Here is a 27,174-nt window from a genome sequence, read left to right as displayed (position 1 = left end):
GAGAAGAGTTGGAGATCAATATGGAACTAATATGGAAAATATTTTTCCCCTACTCCCTCAGGGAATCTTAGATCAAAGCAGAAGGGGTAGAGGAGTTCATCTTGTCCAGTGAGGAGAAATAGTCCTTTTTAGGACGTGGCTAGGGCCAGCTCAAATCCCAGCCCTGCCTCTAACTGGCTCTGTGACCTTGGGTAAGTAACTTAACCTCTCTGAGCCTTAATTTCCTCAGCAGCAAAAATGAAGATTTAGCAAGAGTACTCTGGGGGGTAATCCTGAAGATTAACTAAAATGTGAATATTCCTGGCACATGGCTGGGATTTTTGTTCTGCCTTTTTCCCTAGTTTACAAAAGTGAGAACCAAGGAGGTCAGAGAGCTAAGGTGAGGTCACACATCTGGTCCAATGCTGAATTGGTGCCCCTGGTCCTATACATGGTAAACACGCTGGGAACTAGAATCAAGGTTCACATAACCAAACGCAATTCTGTGTGAGCCTATGAAAAGCAGCTCTGCTTCAGTCACATACCTTCTTAAAAATAGGTGCACAGAAGTTTAACTTTGTTTAAAGCTATCTATGCTCTTACAGACAGTTTTAGAAAATTAGAGGGAAAAAGAAACATCCACGATCCCATTATCCACTGAACTGCTATTAAAGTTTAAAGTATTTATTGTAAATTAGATACATGGGATTTCTTTTGAAAATTGGGGTCATGCCATACACATAGTTTTGACTTCTGGTGTTTTTACTTAACATTATACCATGATCATTCTACCAATTATTAAATTGTCTTTGAAAATTATTAATTATTAAAAAAAAACCACAACAAACCATGCTTAAGTGCCCATCTCCTTTATAGAACAGTCTTATTAACCAGACCCATGTAGCATTGGCTTTTCCACCAGGCACCCTGCCCAGCACACTTTTAGAGGCCCACAAAAACGTTGATTTCTTTTAAAACCAGAAGAACAAGAATGCACTTTTAGAATCACAGAAAATGTTTTAATTTTTAATCCAGCTTAGATTAGGTTCATCTTTGTGCCAATGCAATTGTAAAATAGAATCTTTGATTTTTTTTTTTTTTTTAATGAAGGAAAGAAAAGGCCCATGAAAGCAAAAGTGCCTAAGACCCAAAAAGTCATATATGTGGCCCTGGACCCAAGTCATTGAAAATTCAGGATAACTCGGACATGTATTAGGTGGACAAAAGGTTAGAAGAGAGGTGGCTTGTAAGCAAACGACTTAGTATAAATGTAACCAATATATTTCAGGGGGAGAAAGATGCCATGTATCAGCTCTTTTTTTTTTTTTAAGATTTTATTTATTTATTTGACAGAGAGAGAGACAGCCAGCGAGAGAGGGAACACAAGCAGGGGGAGTGGGAGAGGAAGAAGCAGGCTCCCAGTGGAGCAGGGAGCCCGATGTGGGGCTCGATCCCAGGACTCTGGGATCACGCCCTGAGCCGAAGGCAGATACTTAACAACTGAGCCACCCAGGTGCCCCTCAGCTCTCATTTAAACACAAAGAATGGAAAAGCTCATTAAAACATGTATTCATGCAAAATGCACCCTCTCCAGTCCCCCCAACCCCAGGCCCCCAGGCCCCAGCCACACTGACAGCCTGCATTTAATCTTAGAAGCTTGGAGTAATTCCACGAGTGTCTTTTCTCCCTATCCCCCTAACCCCAAGCCCCCACACTGGTCCCAATACATTACTTTTTTTTTTTTCCGAGTTCATTCGTTTAAGTAATCTCTATACCCAACATAGACCCAACATAGGGCTCGAACTCATGACCCTGAGATCAAGAGCTGCAAGCTCTAGTGACGAAGCCAGGCAGGAGTCCCAGTACACTGCATTTTTGAGCAAGGGCCATAAGCTAGGGGTGGGGGTGAGGGTGGGAGATTTACCTTTGAATCAGATGAAACAGGAAAGTTGGTTTTTAAGAAATGAGGGGCATCTGTGGAAGGAGGCGAGAGGTTGGCTCTTGCTGGAGCAGGCCCTGGGAAGGAGGGACCATGGGTCTGGCTGTGCCCTGAAAAGGAGGAAGACAGGAGGGGTTCTCAACCGGGTCCCACACCACTTTCTCTTTCATTCCACAAACACTTTTTGTCACTAATGACACCTGCTATTTCCTGACACCCCCAGGTGCCAGCCTACACACTCCTCACCAGCTACCTCAGTGAAGCTCTGCGACAGCCCCATGGGTTGGTTCTATATATGATTCCCATTGCACAGGGAGAGAAATGGAGCCACTGGAGGTGGCTACTGGCCCAGGGCCGCACTGCCAGTAAGTGGCAGAGCCAGGCTTCAGATGGAGATCATGTGACTTCCAAGCCCTACGCTGGCCCACCTCCCACACAAGGAGCAATGAAGGACACAGAGGTGATGAGCTATGGAGCCCACCTTACAGAAAACTCCATTGCAGCAGCAATGGCAATAACCAGGCTCCAAGGACAAAGGCAGCAGAGAGGCCACCAAGGCAGGTTGGAAGGCCAAGGAGGGTTTCACAGAGGACTTCAAAAAGTGGATAGAGGGGGCGCCTGGGTGGCACAGTGGTTAAGCGTCTGTCTTCGGCTCAGGGCGTGATCCCGGCATTATGGGATCAAGCCCCGCATCAGGCTCCTCTGCTATGAGCCTGCTTCTTCCTCTCCCACTCCCCTTGCTTGTGTTCCCTCTCTCGCTGGCTGTCTCTGTCTCTGTTGAATAAATAAATAAAATCTTTTTAAAAAATTAAAAATAAATTTTAAAAAAAGTGGATAGAGGGCACTGAGGGAGAAGGACAGGCTGTGTGGAGGTATGAGAGCAGGTGAGCCCGGGCATGCAGAAAGTACTCCAGGCACACTTAGCTAGCAAACACCGATGTCAAACAAGGCACTGCTCTAAATGAGTCACTTTCTTAAGTCACTTAACCCAAACGACAATCCTAGGAGATAGGTACCGTTACCATGGCCTCTTTATAGACGGTGAAACTGAGGCAGAGAGAGGTGAAGTAACCTTTCCAAGGGCACACAGCCAGTGGCTCTGGAGTCCATGCTCTTTTTTTTTTTTTTCTTTTCTTAAGTGGGTTCCATGCAGAGCACCCAACGCGGGGCATGGAGCCCAACGCAGGGCTTGAACTCACGGCCCTGAGATCAAGACCTGAGCTGAGATCAAGACTCGGCCACTTAACCGACTGAGCCACCCAGGCGCCCCTGAAGTCCATGCTCTTAATCCCTTAGTGAATGAAGAAAATTCAGAAGAGAGAAGGCTTGAAGAATAGTTTGGGGTCCGGTAAAAGTCAGATTAAAGAGGTGACGTTCCTTCATGGGGGACCAGAAAAAGATTAACCTGCACCCTACCGAGGCAGTCTAGAGTCAGGTGCATTAGAGCGGGTGCAAGCCAGGGATGAGACGGATGAGGGATGAGCTGTGGTGGCCAATCCACACAGGAGCCGGCCTCGGCCAGAAGCCAGAAGCTTCAGCTGTCACCATCTGGAAACACCCAGGTGGCCCCATGGCTGGTATGGCCTCTGAGTAACGGGGCGCCGGGCCTCCAAGGGAACCTGGCTTTGCCCCAAGGTTGCTGGCCCAATCCACCTGTTTCAGGTATTTCTGGCTTATAACATCAGGAAATTAGTGATTAATATGGAACTTTGGCCATAAAAAAAATTTAATTCAGAAGACTGAAAATAGCACCATGATGAAGCTAGAATCGGGCTTACTAAACTATTAAAACCCAGGCAGGTGATAAAATAAAGCTCACCTAATGCAGCCCAAGAGGAGGGATGCCCTAAGCCTTTCTCCCTGAGTCCACTGTTCTAGACCTCTAGACAGCTGACTGAGAGCCCCACCACTCTCTCAAACCTATCCACACATCTGCCCAGGCTTCCCAGGGGCTGTGCTTCCATGACTGAGTGTGGAGGGGAGAAGAAGGGGAGACCCAGGGCCCTGATCTCCCTAAGGACACCAGGTGAGCCTGCCTTAGACACTCCCACCCAACCTTCCCACCCTCTCTCCTTCCCCTAGGCCCTAAGCCTCCTCCAGCTTTACCCAGCTCCTTCCCTATTTTCTCTCAGGCCTTTGTTCCCTGAAAATCCTCCTGCTTCTCAGGTGACCTCGGCCAATACAGGCCTCTGCCGGTGGGCCCGGGGACCCTGCCTTGCAGAGAGGCTCCCTGCCACTGCTGTCTCTTAGCATGCCCTGCCTTCTCTTGGCCTCGGCTCAGTACCCATGGCCTGGGTCCCCAAACAGTGGTCACGTTCATCCATCTCCTAACTGTTGGCTGTGTCTCTGTGCCACCTCACTGTGAGTGACTTCCTATTTTTCTTTCAATCCACGTTAATTCACACCTTATGTATTTAGCCTTGAAATCCCTAGTTTTTTGTGCATGAGGTATACATCTTTTCTCACATCTATGCTCTCTTGTACCACAGGGAGCCAGGCTCCATGCCCTGGGGACCACTGCTCCAGGCCACTCCGTTTCCCTCCTGCCTCCTCCCTCAAGTTCTGCCCTATCCTGACCCAACCCAGAGCTGGCCTCGGGGCAGGGTTCTCACTGCACAGATGGTCCCTCACCCTCTCCATTTACCCAGTGACTCGTAGGCCAGTGCTGGCCTCACATAAACCATGACTCTCTGGTCTGGCTTGATGCCCAGGGTTCGCCTGAGGGCTGTCCTGGGCCTCCTGGGTTGGGAGGGTGGTCACCGAAGTCTGCTTTTGTGACATATGAGGGCTACTCGTTGAAGGAGTGCCTCTTTATCCCTGTGGTTCTGGGGGAAAAGGAATGGGATTTGAGCCAAGGCCGCAGAGCTAACAAATCAGATAAGAACTAGACTTGCTTTGTAAATGCTTGGTGGAAGTCCTGGGTCAGGGAAGACCTTCATCCTCACACGTCCTTTCCCAAGCACTCTCCCTCCACGTGCCAAAGCTGTTACTAAAAAGACACTTCCTACGGAAATCTTTCTGGAACGCCGGCTTTCCCAAGCAGGATACACTGAATCCCACCGCTGAGCAGCGCAGCTGAAGCATGAGTAAAGCACACTGGGAGGTGTGTACCTGCTTGGTGGTTTTCTGCTTCCTGCCCTGGGCCGCCCGTGAAGCTTCCGCTCCGCTTCCCCGTCTCCTCTGTCGGTATCACAGAGAAGTGGGCTCGAGTCCTGGCTCTTTCATTGCTAAGATTTGAACTTGGGTGACCTGTCCTCCATTTCTTTGAGCTGTCTCAAATGCATACAGAGCAATAAAAGCCCATTCCTCGTAGAGTTCTTGTGCGGACTAAATAAACGAAATGACAGTTATAAAGCACGAAGGGAGTCCCAAAGCCGGTAGGCCTACGCGCAGACTAAGAGGTTCTGACAGCCCGATGGCCTCTCCCAGAGCTCTGGCTCTGCGACAGTTACCTCAGCTGCTAAAGCCCTCCTCTCTGAAGTCCAGCTCTGGGGATCTCCTTAATGAGCTGCTCACGTATTTTCCTCCTCCCTGTCTCTTTCCCATTTCCTTCCCACCCACAAGAAAGTCACGACATGCAGGGGTTACCGTGTGGGTTCTGAGGCAACCGTCCTGTGCTGGATCCTGGTCCCACCGCTTTCTCAGCCGTGAGGTTATGCATCCTTCCCCCACTGTCCAGGGGGAGCAACGAGAGCCCCCATGTCCCTGGGTCATCAGGGCAACACCATGGCGCAGAAGCTCTTACACACGGCAGGTCAAGTTGCTGCCACCTGTCTCCGTCCCCACCCCCCCCGCCACCCATCCAACCTCCGCATTTTCCACTCCAACAAGATAATCAGTCACCTTGAACTCTGGGGCCCAATGGAACCTTAGGGTTTTCCCAAGAGAAGACAGGGTTTGGGTTATTAGATTAAATTAATGATTGTTTCCAGTTTGGGCAAAGATAACCAGCTTCCTTCCTCTGTCTGTAGACTGTGTTGCTGGGACACGTGTGCTCCCAAGGGCCATTCAGGAAAGGGAACAGTGCAAAGCCCTCCCCAGAGGAGGCTGGTCTCTGCGGTAGGCTAGATAAGGAGAACCAGAAGTTGTGACCCCTATCACCTCCTCCATCTGGGCCAGCGTTCCCCTAGAATTTCCCTGCTTTATTAGGATTCTTCCCTTTGGCCATTGACCAGGATCACATTTGCTTTAGGACCATTTCCCCTTATCTTTAATTGCTGATCAATGTTTTGCCGTTGTCTTGCTTGTTTTTATCTTGAGCTACAGTTAACAGTTCAGACTCCCAGGCCTAGAATTATTTTTCCAGCTTCAGCTTATCTGGGGTGTCTGTAACACTGCTAATACTAACTAACATTTAATGAGCACCTAATGGTAGCAACACTGAGGAGTCTGATTCCTTACTACAACATGCTGACATAGGCTTTCATTAGTGTGCCTGCTTTTTTATTTTTTTTTAAGGTTTTATTTATTCATTGAGAGAGAGAGAGTGCCCATGTGTGTGAGTGGGGAGAGGGCCAGAGGGAGAGGAAGAGAGACAATCTCAAGCAGACTCCACACCGAGTGCGGAGCCCGACGTGGGACTCGATCTCACAACCCCAAGATCATGACTCCCTGAAATCAAGAGTCAGTCGCTCAACCAACTGAGCTACCCAGGCGCCCCTGTGCCTGCTTTTTTAGATAAAGAAACTGAGGTACAGAGAAGCTTAGTAATTCTTCTGCTAGAAACTGAAAGGTGGGCTTCAAATACAGGTTTGTCTAATGCAAAAACCCAGGCACGCTCCTCCAGGCCAATGCTGACCCTGGCTTTAGGAACAACATCAATGAACTGAGATTTCTTGGGCTTGGGACCTTCAGCTCACCACTCGGGAGCCTACAGGAGAGCAGTAGGGAGGCCAGGCCCCCGGGGAGAGGTGGTAAGAATGGACCCGGGGGTGTGAATAGTGTGAATAATTGCCCCCCCTCCCCTTGTGCCCAACACCGCCCCAGGGAAGCCATCTACAGGCTGAGTCCTTCCATCATTTGGCAAACTGTCCCTGAGCCCTTCCCTGGGCACAAGGGGATGGAGACAAATCTGAAGTGGTCTGAAAGGCTCGGGGATAGCAGTGTGCGTGCTGTTAGGGACAGAGGCATTTAACCGCCCTGCTCAGATGCTACTCCCTACTTGCGTGACCTTGAGCAAATCACTTCTCCTTTCAGCACCTCAGGTGCTATAGAACAAAGCAGCAGATGTGTGCCCGGTAGAGGAGAGGAAGGTGGGGAGGTGGGCAGGCAGCACCTGTCAGTGCCCCACTGCGCAGCTGAGAGGTCCAGACCCCGGCCCGGCTATGGGCCGGTGCGGAACAGACAGAGAGGACAGCAGTACGAGCCTGGAGCTGGCAGCAGGACCAGCCCATGCTTGGGGCTCAGGAAACCACAGGGAAAATACCTGGGTCCCAGAGCGCATGACCTTAGCGGGCTGTGTAACCTTCATGCTTCGGTCTCCTCATCTGTAAAATGGGGATAATCGCCATACCTAACTTGTACAGCTAACTGAGGATTACATAAGGTGGCATCTCTGACGTGCTTAGAATGGTGTCTGGCACACAGACAGCCCTCAATTACACGGCTATCTGTTTTCTTTCTATAAAAATGATAACATGCAGCATATATTCTGTTGGTATCTGACTTTTTCTTGGCTTTTTAAAATTCAATATATTGTGAGCATGTTTCCGTGTACATACACACAGCCGCATCATTTTTAACAATATCGTATCGTTCTGACTGCCCTGAATTTTACCAACCCCTTTGTCGTTTCCAATTTTTTTGCTACTATATGCTGAGCTAAATATGCTGATAGATAAAATATTTCCTTAAATACATTTCCTCTAAATTAAAAAAGTAAATTTAGGGACACCTGGGTGGCTCAGTCGGTTAAGTGGCTACCTTTGGCTCAGGTCACAATCCAGGGGTCCTGGGATGGAGCCCCAAATCGGGCTCCTTGCTCAGCAGGGAGCCTGCTTCTCCCTCTGCCTTCTCCTTCCCCTGCTTGTGCTCTCTCTCTCTGACAATAACATTTTAAAAAATATATAAATAATTTAAAACACCTGGGCCTGGAAAGGCGGCTGGCCTCACGGACGGCCCCTTTTCCTGTTCATCTTCAGTGCTTCTTACAGAAGCTGCCAATTGCCTTCCTGGCTTCGCAGCATCCGGGAAGTCTAGCAAAGAAGACTTGATTTCAGGAACTGGTTTCCCTGAAACAAGGTAGAAAGAAAGTCACTATTACTCAGTGAAGTGGGGTAGCCATCAAGAGGCAGGGTGTACAAGTCAGAGAGACCTGGGCTCTATTCCTGGCTCGGCCTCGAATTCACTGTGGCCTAATGAGTTCTTTCCCTCCTGGCCTCAGCCACCCCATGTATGTAGTGGGGGGACAGGACAATCTCCTGTGATCAGTCCAGCTCTGACATTGAGTCACACAAAACTGGCTTCCAATCCTACCGGCATTGTGACCTTAGGCAAGACACTATCCACTGAGCCCGTTTCCTCAGCTATAAACTGGAAAGGGTTGGGGCACCTGCATAGCTCAGTTGGTAAAGCATCTGCCTTTGGCTCAGGTCATGATCCCAGAGTCCTGGGATTGAATCCCACATGGGGCTCCCCGCTCAGCAGGGAATCTTCTTCTCCCTCTCCCTTTGCCCCTTCCCCCCGTCCCCCAATCATGTGCTCGCTCACTCACTTTTGCTCTCCCTCTCTCTAAATAAATAAATAATCTTTAAAAAAATAAAATAAGACGGAGAGGGTAATAATGACAGTATCTGCATGCCTACCTCCCAGGGCTGTTAAGAGGAAGGTAATGGGAACATAGACGTGAAAGGGCTTTGTAGACTATACATTTCCCTGAACATGTGAGGAAGTTCAAGATATTTACTCCACCAAGTCCCTAGTGGAGCCCCTAAATATAAAAGTCTGGCAGTCCTACAACTTCCCCTTCGACAAGCACGGAATCACGTGGATCCTTCCACATCTTACAGACGGGGGACTCTGCAAACGAGCCCCTATGCCAACTGAGTGCCCAGCGTGCCAGACCTAGCTGTGCATCCTTCAAATCTCACAAGCTGCTTCCATCTCATCCCCATTAGAAATGAGGAAACTGAGGCCTGAGCAGGTTAAGTGGTTTGCCAAAGATCACATGGCCCAGGCAGGCAGGACTGGCCAAAGAAGCCTGGGTGGAGGCTCCCTGGTTCTTGAGAGGAATCCCTTCCCCTTTACACCAAGGTGGGAAACCCCAAAGGTGCCGTGAGGGCGTATCTACACCAGCTCCCGACCAGCTTCTCAGAGCCTGCATGCACGCTGTGATACAGTTTCCTCTCGCCTCCTCCACGGCTGTTCCGGAATCGGCTCCCCAGGCCGGCAGCCCGCTCCAGCTGGGGCAGCCCCCAGAGCCCTCCCCAGGCCACATCTTGCTAAAATACAAGTCTTGCCTCGTCACCTCCCTGTTTAAAGCCTTTATGACTTCCCACTTTCCAGGTGAAGTACACACTCTTCTCCCAAGTCCCTGTATCTCCCCATTACCTTCCAGACCAAACCCAAAGTCTACAGCCCTGCATTCAAGGCCCTTCACCCTCTGGTGGTCTGGGGCAGACCCATATTTGAAACCCGTGTTTGAGAACCCCAGGGAAAGCCTCTGACTTGCTCGCACATATATCAGGTGGTGTGAGGACGAAACGTCTCCAGCCTTTGGGTCTCCCTCCAGTACCAATTCCTCTGACAGGTAAACTGTGTCTCTCTCTCTCTCAACAAAACCGATTGTTACCAAGGGGCCAAGCTTTTCAAATCCAAGCTTTGCAACTAGAACAATAATGCCTAACAATGCATGGCACTATGCGTGTGTGGAACCAGACAGACTGATTTTCGCGACAATCTCTGGCGGCTAACAGAATTGTCTGTATTTTATTTTTAAGCACATTGAGGGTCAGATAGGTGAAATGATTTGTCCCCAAACAACTGATAAGATTCAAACCTAGGGCTGGTTTCACCGCCCCCGCTGGACTTGCTCAGCATAAGTAGACACCACTGTTGTGCCCCCCGCCCAGCCCCCCAGTCTCCTCTGCAGCTGGCACCACCCCATGGCTGCCTGCACAAAGCAGGAGAAAAGGGTGGGAACATGGGAAGAAAGGCTACAGGGAATGCACAGAAGTAGTAAGGAGGCGGAGTGGTGGATGATGGGTGACCTTCTCCTTTCCCGACAATGACTTAATATTATTATCTCTTAAATAAAATTATCTTACGGAAGAAGTTAGCAGGGCCGCCTGGCTGGCTCAGTTGGTGGAGCGTGTGCCTCTTGATCTTGGGATGGTGAGTTTGAGCCCCAAATTGGGTATAGAGCTTCCTTAAAAATAAAATCTTTTTTTTTTAAAGATTTTATTTATTTATTTATTTGAGAGAAAGAGTGAGAGAGAGCGCACAAGCAGGGTGGTGGGGAGGGGCAGAGGAAGAAGCAGGCTCCAAACTGAGCAGGGAGTCTGATGCCGGGCTCAATCCCAGGACTCCAGGAGCCAAGGGCAGACACCCAGCCCACCGAGCCACCCAGGCGCCCCTAAAAATAAAATCTTAAAAAAAAGAAGAAGTAGCAGCACGGCTGAGCTGTTCAGAGGTCAGGCTCTGGGATGGAAACCAGCTCCCCCACCTCCCAGCTCGGTTGACCTCACACCCCTTTCGTGAGGACTAAGGGACACAATGTGTATGACCTGCTTAGCTCCAAACACGGAACTTCATGGTCGTGCTATTAGGTTTTTTAAATAATGGTTATCTCTTCAACAGCCCACATATTGAGTGTAAGGAGGGTACGATGGGAGTGTCTCAGTTCTCATTTAACACAACTCTGAATCATTCACACTGTTTTCAAATTTTTTATTATATATGTTTTTTATTGTGGTAAAATACACATGACATAAAATTTACTGCCTGTGCCATTTTTAAGTCCACAGTTCAGTGGCATTACATCCATTCACACTGTTGTACAACCATCACCGCCATCCACCTCCAGAACCTTTTCGCGTTCCCAAACTGAGCTCTCTCCCCATTAAAAACCAACTTCCCGTCCCGCACAGCCTGGCACCCACCATTCTACTTTCTGTCTCTAGAAATGTGACCGCTCATTTAAGGTTTGTTTTTTTTTTTTAAGATTTTATTTATTTATTTGTCAGAGAGCGAGAGAGCACAAGCAGGAGGAGTAGCAGGCAGAGGGAGAAGCAGACTTCCCGTTGAGCAAGGAGCCCGGTCCGGGACTTGATCCCAGGACTCTGGGATCATGACCAACCCGGAGGTAGACACTTAACCAACTGAGCCACCAAGGTGCCCCTCATTTAAGTTTTTTAACTTGTGTGGGTGTTTTTTTAATTCACTTTAATAGCAACTACAAAGATGTATGTGTCTATCCATTGACATGGAAAGGTATTAATATGCCACTGAGTGACAACAGAGTTTACAGACTATGTAACCAGTTTTCTATAAAATATGTGTAAAAGTATAGAAGACATCTGTGTACAAAGAGAAAAAGAAGGTGAAGAACATATACAAAATGTGAACAGTGATTATTTCTGGGTAATGTGATTATCAATGATTTTATATTATGGGGTAGGTTGGGTGGGTAGGTGGGTGGCTTTCCATTTATTCGCAATGTAGAATTTTTCTTTTTTTTTTTTTAAAGATTTTATTTATTTATTCGACAGAGATAGAGACAGCCAGCGAGAGAGGGAACACAAGCAGGGGAGTGGGAAAGGAAGAAGCAGGCTCATGGCAAAGGAGCCTGATGTGGGACTCGGATCCCATAACGCCGGGATCACGCCCTGAGCCGAAGGCAGACGCTTAACCGCTGTGCCACCCAGGCGCCCCTGCAATGTAGAATTTTTCAACAATGACCATGCATTGGTTGCAAAGTAAAGTATGTTTCCTAAGAAAAAAAAAAAATCAGGAAGCAAGCTGGCTAGCTACAATAGTGACCACAACTGAGTCTTCCAAGCCAGAGGGAGTAGCCATCTGCGCTGGGGAATCCATCTGACCCAGACTAGCAAGCTGGCAACCTCTACGTTCAGATCCGACTCACTTCTGGTTTTTGCCACCCACTGTTTATGATGTGTTCTTGATATTTTCACTATAAGTATTCTCACCACAACCCCGGAAGTAGCAAGTAAGGGACCCACCTGAGGAAGAAGGTGCAAGAAAGGAGCACTGAGGCAGGAAGGTGGGGCAGGCTGGGGCTGGATGCACACCCACAGCGGGGACCCCCAGGAGAACACGTGCTTTATTCCTTCCCATCTGGGGTCCCCAGGCACTCAGAAGTTTGTCCATGGGCCAAGCTGCCTCCACCCCACCCCCCAGGCCGAGGCCCTTCTGGCCAAAACTGAGAGCCTCGGCGGGGGGGGGGGGGTCCTCCCCAGCAGCAGCCATGCAGGTGGGGCCCATGGAGTCACACGCCTGTGCCTTGTGTGACACCACTGCGTTCATTCCATAGCCCTTGTGCAAAATGACACAGTAAGCTAGCACCGGCTGTGAATGTGAATTGATGAGTAGAGCAAGGACAGAGCCACCTGCTCCCAGGCGGGTAGGACGTGAACCCTGTGCCCCTGCCCTCAAGAAGGAGGGGCCACCCCATGTCACTCGGAGTCCTCATCTTCCCTGCCCTCCCTCCCCTCTTTGGCCTGGGGCCTCTCCCAACACCCTCTGTCCACAAACCACCCCAAGGGGAGGATCTTGTGTTCTTCAAAGGCCCACCTCAGTGCTGTCCCAAGACATCTGTGGAGGAGGCAGAGGGCAGAGGAGGCTCCTCTGGGCAAGGCCAGCTACAGCCTGGCCCCAGGTCCCCTCGCACTGGCCGGGCCAGGCCTGCTGGTGCAGGGGACCGCAGACTGCGACTCCCCACAGAGGCCAGGCCACAACCAGAGGAGATGCTCCCAGCTGCACCGCCTTCCCGAAGGTCCTACCTGCACCCTGAACTGTCTGGGAACCCAGAAGCACCAGCATCTTCCCTTGTCTGATGCCTGGCTGAGCCCTGGTTTCTTCATTGTCAAATGCGGGGGGCTGGGGAGGTACATCCTGGCCTGACCTTACGGCGGCAGCGTCCTATTGCTGGGGACTTTTTTTTAATTTCTCTTTCTGCACAAATCTTCGCCTGTCAGGACATATCTGGCAGGAACACTGAGGCCATCAGCCCATCTGTGGCTGACTGCTAGGGCCTCCACCCATGCAGGACATAAAAGGCTTCATTATGTTTTCATCCTAAGGAATAGTTCAGCTTTTCTCCTTGTTTTTCTTGTTCTTTTGCAATGACACGCAGTGACCTACAGCTGGCACGGTGGGTCACGTGTCAGCACTCAGGGTGGGGGCCCCACACGGGGAGGGGAGAACTGTTCTGTGGCATCAGCAGGGCCTACCTGCCAGAACATTCTGGGCTGACACCCACGCTCCCACTAGTCAACCTCCAAGGGTCACATGCACCACAGAGGTCAGCTGACAGAGTCCCACGTCAGGCCCACAGTGACAATCTGATGACAAATTTCAGTTTCCTGTGGAACCCCTGTCTCAGCATACTGGGAGTTTTCAGATGTATTTGAGGTGCTGACTATAAATAGAGGTACAGGGGGCGCCTGGGTGGCTCAGTCGGTTGAGCATCTGCCTTCGGCTCAGGTCATGATCTCAGGGTCCCAGAATCGAGCCCCCTGTGTCGGGCTTCCTGCTCAATGGGGAGCCTGCTTCTCCCTCTCCCTCTGGAAACCCCTGTGATAGCCAGGCAGATACAACGCCCACTCTTTCAGGTTGCCACACCCAAGTGGTTATTGAAGTAAAAATAGAATATCGATGACAGGATGGGGCAAAGGAAGCCAAAACATTAGTGAGAAAGGGTTGTCACAAAAATTAAATCTCACCACAGGTTTCCTGTCTGCCAAGGTGAGACTGGCAGCAGGCTAGGGGACGTCACTCCTACGACCGATATATGGGGCAGCCTCGTGCTTTTTTTCCCTGAGATTACATTCTCAAAAAAAAACAAAGAACAAACCAAAAAAAACCACAATTCTACACACGTCAAGTTGGTCCTGCAGCATCATGAGATCCAAAAATATAAATTGTGATCAAAGAGTTGAACCAAACATAAGGGTGGGAAGCTCCCCTCTGTTTCCAGGTCCAGCCTCTGCAATTCCCACCTGTGTACTGAGGACAAATTCCTTAACCCTGAGCATCATTTGCGCCTATCTATGCAGTCAGGGTAAATACAACCCCTATGTCCTTGGATTGCCCTGGACTCAGTGGGACAAGATATGTAAAGCCGCCAGCCTAAGGCCGGGGACAGGGCACACACTGTGCAAATGGCCATCCTCTGCCCTCTCTCCCTACCCAAAAAGCACAGAAAAGACCTCTGATGCCCAACTTAGGGACTGTGAAGGAAGCACTTGGGGTGAATGGCTACTGTCAGCATGTTAAATGCTCTAATGGAAACTGTGACTCTCAGCAGGCAGTGGCATGGTCTCAAAAGTCACAGTGGCTGTGAGGCAAAGTAATACAGGAACCCAGCAAGAGGAGAGGTGGGACCTGCTTCTGCCTGCCTGTACCACCAGCAGCCAACCTTGCTACACACGGGAGGACTGGTAGTTTGGGGTTCCCTCTGCTGGGATCCCCAGGGATGGGGAGAGAATGCCAGTGGTTGAAGTAAGGGTTTCAGTGGCTGTGAGCAGTGAGAGGTTGACATATAGTGTTTTAGAACAATTAAAACAGAGTCTGGATGTTTTTAAAAGTTCCCCCAGAGGAACTTTCCAGAGGGATGAGAGTTGCGTTTCAGGAACCAGGGGACAGAGATACCAGAGCCAAAGCATTTCTCTGTGTTCCCTTCATGGTTCACAGTGGGTGACAGGCCTGATTTCCTTTTCTCTCTGCTCTGTATTTCGGGATGTTCCACACTCTGTCTAATGAGCAAGAATCACTTATGCCATCGGAGCCAAATGATAAGCTCACAGCATTTCACATGCTTCCCATCAGTCGGGGTCGGGCTCACTGGCCAGGTAACCGTCCTGTCTCCTGTGACAAACACGTTGAGGACCGTACCCCGACTCCCACAGAGTAGCCGTGAGGATGAAATTAGCAAGCGCTCAACAGTGCTAAGCTATTATTCTCATTTACTGTGGTTATCACCACCACCCTAACCCTAGCTCAGACTCTGTCCTAAGTACATGACCTATTTTTTTAAGATTTTATTTTCAAGTAATCTCTACATGCAACATGGGGCTCACAACCCTGAGATCAAGAGTCACAGGCTCTACCAACTGAGCCAGCCAGGCGCCCCTAGACACAGCCTATTTAATTCAGATAACAGCTTTGGGGAAAAGGTTCAACTGATACCTTTATTTTATATATTCGAAACAAGCGAAACCTAGAATAGTTATTCATATGTTGCTTATTTTATACCCCACTTCCTTCGATTGAAAGGCTTATGCATGGGGAGCCCTTGGGAGAGAGGCCTGGGGTCTCCGCCGCAGCTGTACAGGGGCACTAAGCACTGTGACAAACCCAGACACCAAACACTTGAGCAGAGGGGACTCTAACTGCCAATGAGGTCTTTCCTCAGTGAGCACAACCTGGAAATCCCTCCCTCCCTTCACAGCCCTCAGGATAAACAGTGATGTAATAATTGTATGTGCATTCTTACTCTTCAGGTGACTCATGAGGCTGTAATGGATCCTTCTAGAACAAATAAGTGACTCAGCCATAACTAGAGAACTCTGGTGCCAGCTGGCCATATCAGTGACAAACATAGTTTTCTGGGCCCTCTTTTTTCCTTTTCTTTTTAATCTCTGGACTGGACCCTCCTGGATATCCAAAGTCCAACACCGATACACACACACACACACACACCACTCAAAACTCCCAATTCAAGCTAGACACAAAATTAGGCAAATCTGAGGGAATGACCTCTTAATTGACCTTCCTAATTGTTCTATCTCTGGTCCTCCATCGGACCTGTACTCCACCAGCTGCTAAAATGATTTACCCTTCCTCATTCCTTCATTAATATTAGGGACTGGGGATGCCATCTATTATAAAAACTGAATGATCCCAACATTAAGCTAGTTAAATAAGAGATTTCTAATTATCAACTGGCAGAAGTTCTCTGGTGAAAACTAACGACAGAGGGAGGGGCACCTGACAGACTGACTTATACGATGTGGCCAGGGAAGGATTCTGTGAGCAGATACCATTTAAGCAGAGCTCAAACGAGAAGGATTAGCCACGGGAAGATGCAAGGGAGTTGGGAAGGGACCAGCATTCTAAGGAGAGCATATGTAAAGGTCTTGAGGCAGAAAACAGCTTGGTGTATCTCCTCGGATGAAGGATGACCCTAGTGGCTGAGCTGCAAATGAAGAGGAAAGTAGCACAGACGAGGCAAAAGAGCTGGGCAAGCGTTAGACGATGTGAGACCCCACAGGCCATGGTTAGGTACAACCTTATCATCAAGTAACTGAAGTCACCTGTAGGCGAGACATTGCTTACCAAACAGTCCTTTGCTCCGTCCCATACCCAGTCTCCCTTGCAATTAAGCTGGGGCCACATGACTGGTTCTGTCCAACGGTTTTAAGTGGACATGCTACCATCACTTTCTGGATGAAGCAAGGAAGAGCCAGTGAGCCTCTTTGAGGCCTCTCTTCCCCAGCCACACTGACCCCAGAAGCCACGTGTTCCAGAAGACAGAGCCAGCTCCAAGAATGCAGGAGGCAGCACCGGACTTCAAGAAATCAGTGTGTTGTGTTGAACAACAAGATTTCAGGGTCTGTCTGTGACTGCAGCATAACCTGCCTATCCTGGTTAATGGGTGATCTCGATATGTGTTCAAAACTTGCAACCCAGAGGAGCCTCGTTACACTAGCTTAGCATGGAGCACGGGTTCAGTAAGGGGCAGTCCCTTTCATTCCAGCTCACACCTTCCCTCTCTAAAAAATTGGGGATTGATTTAGATGCACCGCATCTGCGCTCTGTTCATTCTCATACAACCCCCCCAAATCCCCCCAGTGATTAAAGCCTCACTCTGTTCCAGCAGAGTAACTAATGTGTGGAAGGAAACTCAGGTGCCCTGTCCTGAGCCACGCACCACTAACCTTTTAAAAACCTCACCATCTCTTATGTTTTGCAGCTTCCTGGTTTATGAGAATGATAGACAGGGCAATATGTGAACCTATTTTTCAGAGGGGAAAAGTGAGGCCTGATGCCATTTAGTGACCTACCCCAGTAGGGTTGGGGATCAAGCAGACCTGGGTCCCCACCCTGGCCCATCACTTACTAGCAATGTGGCTTTTGGCACATTAGTTAATCTTTGAGCCTCAGTTTCCACATCTATAGAATGGGGACAAAAAGATTTATGAGGTAAGATGCCTACCTGGCACATATTAGATGCTAAATACAAGTTATAACTAGAACCATTAGGAGGACTCCTGGCCTCGGTGGTCTTGGCCAAACACAGTGCCACCTTTGGGGCAATTCTCCAGTGGCCCTGAATCCGATCCATGTGTTGTTGTTCCCTAGCTTGGAAAAGGGGCAGATATTGGGAAGCCTTCCAAGAGAGCAAACACACCAGCCCTGTCTGGCCCTTGCAACGGCTCAGGCTCTTTGGGAGAGAAGGAGATCATTATTCTCTTCCGTTTTACTTTAGGCGGTAGCCAAAAATTCCCCATTCAGTGAGAGCCCGGGTCCAGGAAGGAAATGACTCTGGCTGAGGCACCAAACCAAAAGTTAGAAAACATCAAGGTTGCACAACCAAAATGACACTGTGTGAAAACTGCAAAAGCCAAAAGAAAACTGCCAGGATGATGGTAGCAGCAGGAGGAAAGATAAAAGCCCTGGTCACCTCCCAATCCCTTCAGATTCCAGAAGCTTCTTGCACTCCTACTCAGAACCTCACAGGCCCCTATTGCACACAGCGGCAGAACAGTGGCCCACCTCAGGCACAAGCCCTCCAAAATCTTCCCTCTCCTCCCTGAGAAAGCAGCCTTTTGACCACAGCCTGCGAGGTCTCGGGTGGCCTGACCCTGCACCCTGCCCTCTCCCCAGGCTCAGCCCGCTGCACTGTCCTCTTGCTGAGGCCCCGGTGGCCTCTGTTTCGGTCATCAAACATCACCCCTTCCCACCTCCAGGCCTTTGCATGTGCTGTGCCCTCTACCTAGAAATGATCGTGTGATCCCTCACTCACCAGTCTCACTTGTCCTCCTGGTGGAGGCTCAGGCTTTGCTTGCTCAGGGAAGTGTCCCTCAGTGAGAGCAAATCCTGCCCTCTTCCACCTCACCCTGTGGCTGGTTATGGTCCCCGTGTCATCCTCCTGTCAGGAAGTGTCTCCCGCACACTAGACCGCAGGCCCCCTGAGGTCTAGGACCCCGGCTGTATTTTTCTGCTGTGTCCCTAGTGTCCAGCACATAGAAGAAGGCACTTGATAAATAGTTCTTCAGTTCATTATTGACTCTCTGGCCCAGCTTCCATATGCCTAACTTGCTGTGGGGGGGAAGGAGGCAGAGTCATAGCTCCCAAGGCAGGCACACCTGGTTTCCAGCCTTCCAGACCTAGAGCCATCTGATCCTTGCCATCGGTAGGCTCAGCTCCCAGGCCTGGCATGGTGGCATTTAACCAGCTCTAGAGTTCAGCAGCGATGACAGCCGGTCTGCCTTTGGCTGGGAGCCGCAGCGCCGATACTGCGGCCTGTGCCTTGATTCCTACTCCTACGCGCCCAAGATGCTAGAACTCAGGCTCTGGATCCTGGCACACAGTCCCCTCCTAAGCCCGGCAGTCAGGAAAAGTCCCTCTCAGAAGTGGGACCTTCATGTTTTGAGCCCCAAAGTGATGGTTAGCCCTGGTCCCTTGAGTCAGACTCTTCTGATGCTGAATGTTGACCTGACCATAAAAATCTGCCCCTGATCCCCCAGTCTCTCCATCATGAAGCTCCCTTGAAATGCCCAGCAATTTCACCATGGTCACCATTTCACTAGAGCAGTGATTCCCACAATGTGTTGGTTCCGTGGGACTACTTATAAGCATCAAATGAAAAGGGGTTCCATGGTCAAATATAAATGGAAAACACTGGCCTAAATAGATCTCTTTGCTGCAGGACTTATCAGTGCCTTAATACGATGGTTCGCATTATGAGTCTCCAAAGGTAGGAGGCACTGATAAAGCATACAGGATTTTCAAAGTTGAGTTATTCACGAATTTTGTTTGCAGGAGGCATTTTGTTTGCAGGGGGCGTATCTTGCTGGAGCCTCTTCTGAGGCACGTGGTTTGGGAAATGCTACTCTAGACTGCGATTCGCCCTGCAGATGCCTTATACACATAGTGCTTTCCCCACTGCAAGACATCTGTCATCCAGGACACACAGACGACATTCCCCTTCCTGTCATGACCCAGAGGTTAGGGCTTCATCCAAGCCCCAGGTCTTCCCTGTGGGCTTAGCCGAGCCTGGAGCTCTGATAACATCCATGGAGGACTACTTTACAACCGGTCCGGTCCTCACACAAAGCTGGGAGGTGAAAGTAGAGAGAACGGGGTAAAAAAGAGCAAGAGAATGGACAACTTCCTCTTACAAAGTGGAGAATCGATAGGCATTACCTAGAGCTGAATGGAAAAAGAATCAGAAATGTAAGGATGTTCGTTAAACATTGCAACAGCAATCTACAGAGGAACTAAAAATCGTGATATAAATGTACTAGAAATGGAGAGGAGCTGTGTATGAGCTGAATCCTCTTCTAGGAAGTCAGTGGATAATATTTAAATTAATAAATATGAAAAGGACAATATAAGCACCTTATTTAGAGATAGTAGCGATATGGCAGAAATGCCCACTCCGCCTGTCTTCCCACATTCTAGAAGTTTTAGTTAGACATATGGCTACCTGGCTAAAAACTACAGTTCCCAGACTGGCAGGAAGTGGGCTGTGAAAGCCGAGTAGCCCTCTGTAAGGGCAGCCTCTCTTCAGCTCCTACTTCAGAGGAGGCCACAGAGAACAATGAACAGGGAAGCCCCCCTTCCAACGCCTGCCCCCACCCCTCACCCGACTTGTAAAAACACAGACCCAGGACCCCACCACCCCTGGAGTTTCTGAATCAGCAGATGAGGTGAGATCCAAGAATTTGCATCTCTAATGAGTTCCAGGAGACGTTCATGCTTAGAAGTCTGGGGACCACACTTTGAGAATCACTGATCTACAGAAAAGCACAAGGGGATGTTTATGGATCAAGCCAACAACTTCCTCCCCTGACCGGGAGGAACCTTCACAACCCCTGCTCAGCCAGACTTGTCAACTGCGACCCACGAGTGGCTACAACATGTTTCTCGTTTCACATGGGAGAGTTCTGATTGTGGCTTCCTGTTCAGATACCACCACTGGGTTCTGGGTGTGCTGGGGGAAGGGTAGCAGATAACTTCTCTTTGGTGGAGAGTACTGGACCACGGGGGGCTGATCCTGAAGCACGGGATCACCCACAGATCCTGGGCCTCGAGCTCAAGGAAGAAACTGATTAGGACCTCTGGCCTGTCTCCCCTGGGGAAAGGGTGAGCATGTTTTAGGTGTGAGAAGACAGCTGTATATGGATATTTGGGTGACCCAAAGGGGACAATTATAGAGAGACTGCTGTCCCTCCAATATTTATTTCCTCCTCCTCTAGAGTAATAGAAGCTTTCGTTGCAGGGCACCTGGGTGGCTCAGTTGGTTAAGCATCTGCCTTCGGCTTAGGTCATGATCCCAGGGTCCTGGGACAGAGCCCCGCATCGGGCTCCCTGCTCGGCGGAGAGCCTGCTTCTCCCTCTCCCTCTGCTGCTCCCCCTGCTTGTGCTCTCCTGCTTCCTCTCTGTCAAATAAATAAATAAAATCTTTTAAAAAAAAATGAAGAAGAAGAAGATTTTGTTGTGCACATAACCTCCCAGCTACAGATTACATTTCCCAGCCTCCCCTGCAACTGGGTGCTGCCATGTGACTAGGACATGGCCAATGGCTTGGAAGCCAAGGTAGGTGTGCAACTTGCCTTCCAAGCCCTTTGTGACAGCTGCAAGGTGCGTGAGAGGGTCAGAGTAGTTATGTCAGGTGTGAGTGGCAGCCAGGTATCCAAGACAGCAGAGCATTACAAAAACAAACAAACAAACAAACAAAAAACCTGATCCCTGATACCATGAAGCTACCCATTCAGCCCTGGGCAGCTTGGACCGTCACCAGAGAGAGAAATAAAGGTCTGTCTTATTTAAAATGCCACTGTTGGGGCACCTGGGTGGCACAGCGGTTAAGCGTCTGCCTTCGGCTCAGAGTGATCCCGCGTTATGGGATCGAGCCCCACATCAGGCTCTTCTGCTATGAGCCTGCTTCTTCCTCTCCCACTCCCCCTGCTTGTGTTCCCTCTCTCACTGGCTGTCTCTATCTCTGTCGAATAAATAAATAAAATCTTAAAAAAAAATAAATAATAAAATAAAATAATGTCACTGTTGTCTGCCCTTAGTGACCGCAGTGAGCCAGAAATGTTAATACAGACGAGTACCAAGAAATGGCTCAAAGAATAAAAAGGGGTTGAGAGAAAGACAATTATCATACGGTTTCACTTCTATGTGGAACATAAGCAATAGCACGGAGGGCCATAGGGGAAGGGAAGGAAAACTGAAGGGGAGGAAATCAGAGGGGGAGACAGACCATGAGAGATTCTGGACTCTGGGAACCAAACTGAGGGTTTCGGGGTGGGCGGGTGGGGTAGCCTGGCGATGGGTATTGAGGAGGGCACGTGTTGTAGTGAGCACTGGGTGTTATAAGCAACTGATGAATCACTGAACGCTGCATCAAAAACTAATGACGGACTATACAGTGGCTAACAGAACATAATTTAAAAGGGGGGGAGGGGATTGACCCTGGCAAACAGAGTTGCCAGAGGAATGGGTGGCTGGGTTAGTAAGCCTTCTGTGCTAATTTATTCTAATTCTTGTAACATTTAGTGTTAGGAGTGTGACAAACAGAATAACAGTGGTCTTGGCAATGAGGGCCAAGAAAATATGAAGGAACCAAGATCCACAGACCCAGCTCTTTACACAACTGCACCAGCAGCCACCCTCAGAACTTGATTTCAAGAAACCAGATGCAGTGTGGCCCCCAGCGGACCCCACGCGCCACCTTTCAGTTCAGAAGGCCTCTGACATACAAGTCTCCGAGGAAGACAGTTTACATCTAGAACGTCTGGTGTGTGTGGTTTTCAACCACGGTTTTATCTAATCTCCTCTTTTTTTTTCAATTTAAAATCAATTAATTAACATCTAGTGGATTATTAGTTTCAGAGGTAGAGTTTAGTGATTCATCAGTGCATTTAACAGCCAGGCTCTTTCCATCATGTGCCCTCCTTGATGCCTGTCACCAGTTACCCCTTCCTCCCACGCCCCTCCCCTATCAAGTCTGTTCTTAAAGTCCTCTAAGAAGTGGTCGGCAGAAGTTGGGTCCTCAAACTGCCGGAAGCAGCTAGCAAGTTCCCAAACAATCTTCTGCAAGTTAATCAAAAATAAGATTTAACTAATGCTACGATTAGGGAAGGGAAAGTGGCTTTGACTAGTTGGACTCCAGAAACTTAAAATGCTTCATGCGTACAGAATATGCCGTGCTCACCTCCACAAAGGAGCAGAGATTTACAGCACTTTTTTTTTTTTAACCAAAGAAAAAAACAAGATTCAGAAAGGGGAAGTGTCCTGCCTGAGGACACAATGCGGTGGTAGCACACAAGCAGGCTCTCCTCGAAGAACAGCCAGGGGATTTGTGGCTGTGGAAACAAGTTTCGGTCTCTCTTCCTCTGGCAAATTTAATCAGCAGGGCTGGAGCAGGGGGGAGAGAAGAGGTTTGGGGAACAAAGGTAGACCCCTAGAGTCCTGACAGGTTGGCGGCTGCCGGACCAGGACAGCAGGGGTCTGAGTCAAATTCTAAACTGAAGAGAGGCTGACAGAAAAACCGTAGCTGTTGCCTGGAAGCCCAAACACCGTTCAGGGGAGGTTTCTGTGAGAAAAGCTACGAACGAGGGCGCTGGATCCAGACACGCCTGGGTGCGCCCTCCGTCTCTACCCATGGCCAGACTTGTGCCCTTGGGGGAGTCGCTTAGCCATTCTTGGCCTCCGTTTCCTCAGGCGGAGAAGGGGCTCCTTAGAACGCCCACCTCAAGGTGCTGTTGGGAGCAAGCTCCGTGCCTGGCACATGGAAAGTGCTCAGTCACTGTTAGCTTAAACCCAAGTGTCACGCTGCCATGAGTGTGTTTCTTTAAAGCTGGCACTATATTGTTTGTTGACCTCAAATTGTTAAGAATATGTTCCAGATTAGTCAACAGTCAGGTTTTGACGTCAATGGCAAGTTGCTAAGTTCAACCAGAGGCCTTTCCCAATCCCTGGTACTTGTCTGCTTTCGGGGCTCAGGACACCCCTGCAACATCTCAGCCACTTGGGAGAGACAAAGCCAGGGTGTGCTGCAGGCCCCACCCTGCTAGCCCCCTCCCCAGAGAAGACTGGGCTGGAAACCTGGGCCCCTGGATTCTGACGGCACTGGATCCAGCGGCATTACCCCTCCAGCAAACCCCCTCCCTCCTTGCCTCTTTTCCAGCCCATTAGGAGTCTATCATTAATTCTCTCAAAATGTGAAAATTATTTGAGGACACATTCGGTGCTAATCGTTTCTCCCCATCTACCACGTGCCAGGCTCTAGGGATGCACAGAAGCCAGGGTCTGCACACGGCTAAAAGGGGCAGGTGCCAGTCACACCAACCAGCTGAAATGCTGCAAGGTCCGAGGGATGATGAGGGGCCATGGTACCATGAATGTCCAAAGAGGGCTCCGACGTCATCCAGCCCACTTCCACTGGACAAAGGCGGGGAGACTAAAGCCCAGGGAAAGGGAGGGACCTGCCCATGTAACAGCAGACGGCTGAAGCCGTCCTGCCTCACCACTCCACTGTGAAACCACGGGCACCCCCAGCTGACCAGGATGAGGACCTGGCCTGGGGGGAATGTGAGGGGAGGGTTGCTGTCTGACAGGACTGAAGGGAATCTCGGGACAGAAGAGCTGGCGGGGCAGGAGTTGTTTCAGGAAGTTCCAGAGTTGGGAGGGGTGCTGGGGGCTGAGCAGACCATCCTTCCCCCGTCTGAGGAAAACAGTGAGCTTGGGGAGGCGGCCAGACAGGAGCAGAGGCTGCAGAAGTTTAGGGGTGGCTGTGTCTGGAGATGTGCCCACTCTTGACTTAGAGATTACACGGCTGGGGCAAGTCTCATGCTGGTGCATCACTCCCTGCCGTGTGAGCAGGACCTTCCTTCCCCACAACCTGCCCCCAGACAGGGACTGCTGCCATGAGAGGAACTGTCCTTCATCTAGTGAGACCTGTGTCCCTGGATATCCTAAATCTCCGACAGTCGCTAAGTGGCTAAGGGCAAGAGAAGGTCCTGCTGCCCCACTGGCCTTCTATGCCCAATGTGATCTACCCCTATGGTGCCCCCGAAAGCCTGGTTTGGGTTTCATCTCTAGATCCCCCACCTGCAGGGCCACCCCAATGTCCCCTGTTCTCCTGACATCTCTGAGGGTAGAGCCCCCTAAGCTCCCATCCCTCAGTTCCTTGCTTTAGATCCCACCACCCCTCCTCCTGGAAGCCCTCCATGATTCCAGAAGGCCTGAGGTACAGTCAGGAAAGTGCTGAACCTGGGTCTATTGATTCAGCCATGTTATTCCCAGCCCAGGAACCCCAGACAGAACAACACCAGGGCCCACACTGGGTCTTCTTCAGGTCTCTGGGGCTCAGAATGTACTGCTCTCTACCTCCCACACTAGCTCTATGCTGCTTCCATCAAAGCCCCAAGCTCTTCCTGGGCTCTCTTACCACAACTCTTCACATGGCTGTCTTCTTTCCATTCCTCCTCAAACTGCCCTTCTGTGACTAACATGTTCTAGGAGGCTCTCCTACCTGGTCCCTCCAACCCATTATTTTTATTTATTTTCCAGTCTATTGACTATAGCTTCATAAGACTATGTCCTCCATGAGAGCAAAGGACCGTCACTTTGCCCATCACCGTACTCTAGAAACGAGGATGGCACCAGACACCGGGCAGGTGCTCGGAAATTACCTATTAAAAGCCTGGCTCACTGCCCCCTACTGAAGGGGTCTCTTTGGGGACATGAGGAGGAACGGGGGGCCTAAATGGGAGTAACCATAATCCCCCCCTGCCTTCTGCTGAGCACTGGCTGAACACCAAGCACTTGACATAATTCTACTTCTTCAACTTTACAGCCACTCCTCATGGTAGGGAAAAATTATTACCGGGTATATATGTTCCCACCATTGTTGTCATAGTGGATAGGAGGATAATTTGGTAATATTGATACCAATATCAGTCAAAACTTAAAATACACAAACTTTCAACCCAGCCACTCCAATGCTAAAAAAGTCATCCTCCAGCTAGACTGACACGTGTGCAAATATGGTGCATACGTCTAACGGCACAATACTGTGTATGAGAAAAAACTAAGAAGCAACCTAAACACCTACCAGTAGGGGTGAGGTAAATAAATCAGGGCATGTCTATCAAAGGAACACGATGCAGTTGTTAAAAGAAAAAATCCACGCCCACGAATGTAGATTACGGGAGATTACTGACTCTATGAAACGATCCAATGTCAGAATCATCGGCATCCCTGAAGGGGTGGAGAAAAACAGAGGTCTAGAAGAGATATTTGAACAAATTGTAGCTGAAAACTTCCCTAATCTAGCAAGGGAAACAAGCATTCGTGTCCAAGAGGCAGAGAGGACCCCATCCAAGCTCAACCAGGACAAACCTACGCCACGGCATGTCATAGTGCAATTCGCAAATATTAGATCCAAGGATACAGTATTGAAAGCGGCCAGGGCAAAGAAATTTCTCACGTACCAAGGCAAAGGTATCAGGATTACGTCAGACCTGTCTACAGAGACCTGGAATGAGAGAAAGGCTTGGGGGGGCATTTTTAAAGCTCTTTCAGAGAAAAACATGCAGCCAAGGATCCTTTATCCAGCAAAGCTGTCATTCAGAATTGATGGAGAAATAAAGACGTTCCAAAATCGCCAATCATTAACCAATTTCGTAACCACGAAACCAGCCCTACAGGAGATATTAAGGGGGGCTCTATAAAGGTAAAAAGGCCCCAAGAGTGATACAGAGCAGCAAGTCACAACCGATACAAAGACTTTAAAGAGAAATGGCATCATTAAAATCATATCTGTCAATAATCTCTATCAATCTAAATGGCTTAAACTCTCCCATAAAACGCCACAGGGTTGCAGATTGGATAAAAAGACATGACCCATCCATTTGCTGTCTACAAGAGACTCATTTTGAACCCAAAGATGCATTCAGACTTAGAGTAAGGGGATGGAGTACCATCTTCCACGCAAATGGACCTCAAAAGAAAGCTGGAGTAGCAATTCTCATATCAGATAGACTGGATTTTAAACTAGAGGCCATAGAGAGAGATACAGAAGGGCACTATATTATTCTTAAAGGAAGTATTCAACAAGTGGATATGACAATTATTAATATATATGCCCCCAACAGGGGAGCAGCAAGATACACAAGCCAACTCTTAACCAAAATAAAGAGACATATAGATAAGAACACAGTAATAGTAGGGGACCTCAACACCCCACTATCAGAAATAGACAGAACACCCTGGCAAAAACTAAGCAAAGAATCAAAGGCTTTGAATGCCATACTCGACGAGTTGGACCTCATAGATATATATAGAACACTACACCCCAGAACCAAAGAATACTCATTCTATTCAAATGCCCATGGAACATTCTCAAGAATAGATCATGCTCTGGGACACAAAACAGGTCTCAGCCAATACCAAAAGATTGAAATTATCCCCTGCATATTCTCAGACCACAACGCTCTGAAATTGGAACTCAACCACAAGGAAAAACCTGGAAGAAACTCAAACACTTGGAGGCTAAGAACCATCCTGCTCAAGAATGACTCGATAAACCAGGAAATCAAAAAACAAATTAAACAATTTATGGAGACCAACGAGAATGAATACACAACGGTCCAAAACCTATGGGATACTGCAAAGGCAGTCCTAAGGGGGAAATACATAGCCATCCAAGCCTCACTCAAAAGAATAGAAAAATCTAAAATGCAGTTTCTATATTCTCACCTCAAGAAACTGGAACAGCAACAGAGGGACAGGCCTAACCCACTGACAAGGAAGGAGTTGACCAAGATTAGAGCAGAAAT

General features: G+C 49.2%; 1 protein-coding gene across 2 annotated transcripts in view; it reads right to left on the bottom strand.

Annotated features, from left to right (window-relative positions):
• Positions 1-27,174, bottom strand: part of IRAK2 (interleukin 1 receptor associated kinase 2) — a 65,235-nt gene that overhangs the window by 26,826 nt on the left and 11,235 nt on the right. The window contains exons 3-4 of one of the 2 annotated variants that reach the window (XM_011232039.3): positions 8,002-8,148; positions 1,904-2,028 (exon numbers count right to left, since the gene is read on the bottom strand). In XM_011232039.3, coding sequence (XP_011230341.1) covers positions 1,904-2,028; positions 8,002-8,148 — 272 coding nt within the window. The remainder of the gene's footprint in view (positions 1-1,903; positions 2,029-8,001; positions 8,149-27,174) is intronic. The other variant, XM_011232040.3, reaches the window with a different exon arrangement.

The sequence above is a fragment of the Ailuropoda melanoleuca genome, chromosome 4 (assembly GCF_002007445.2).
Source record: "Ailuropoda melanoleuca isolate Jingjing chromosome 4, ASM200744v2, whole genome shotgun sequence".
In the NCBI taxonomy this organism is placed as follows: domain Eukaryota; kingdom Metazoa; phylum Chordata; class Mammalia; order Carnivora; family Ursidae; genus Ailuropoda; species Ailuropoda melanoleuca.
This window is presented reverse-complemented; position numbering and strand designations above follow the sequence as displayed.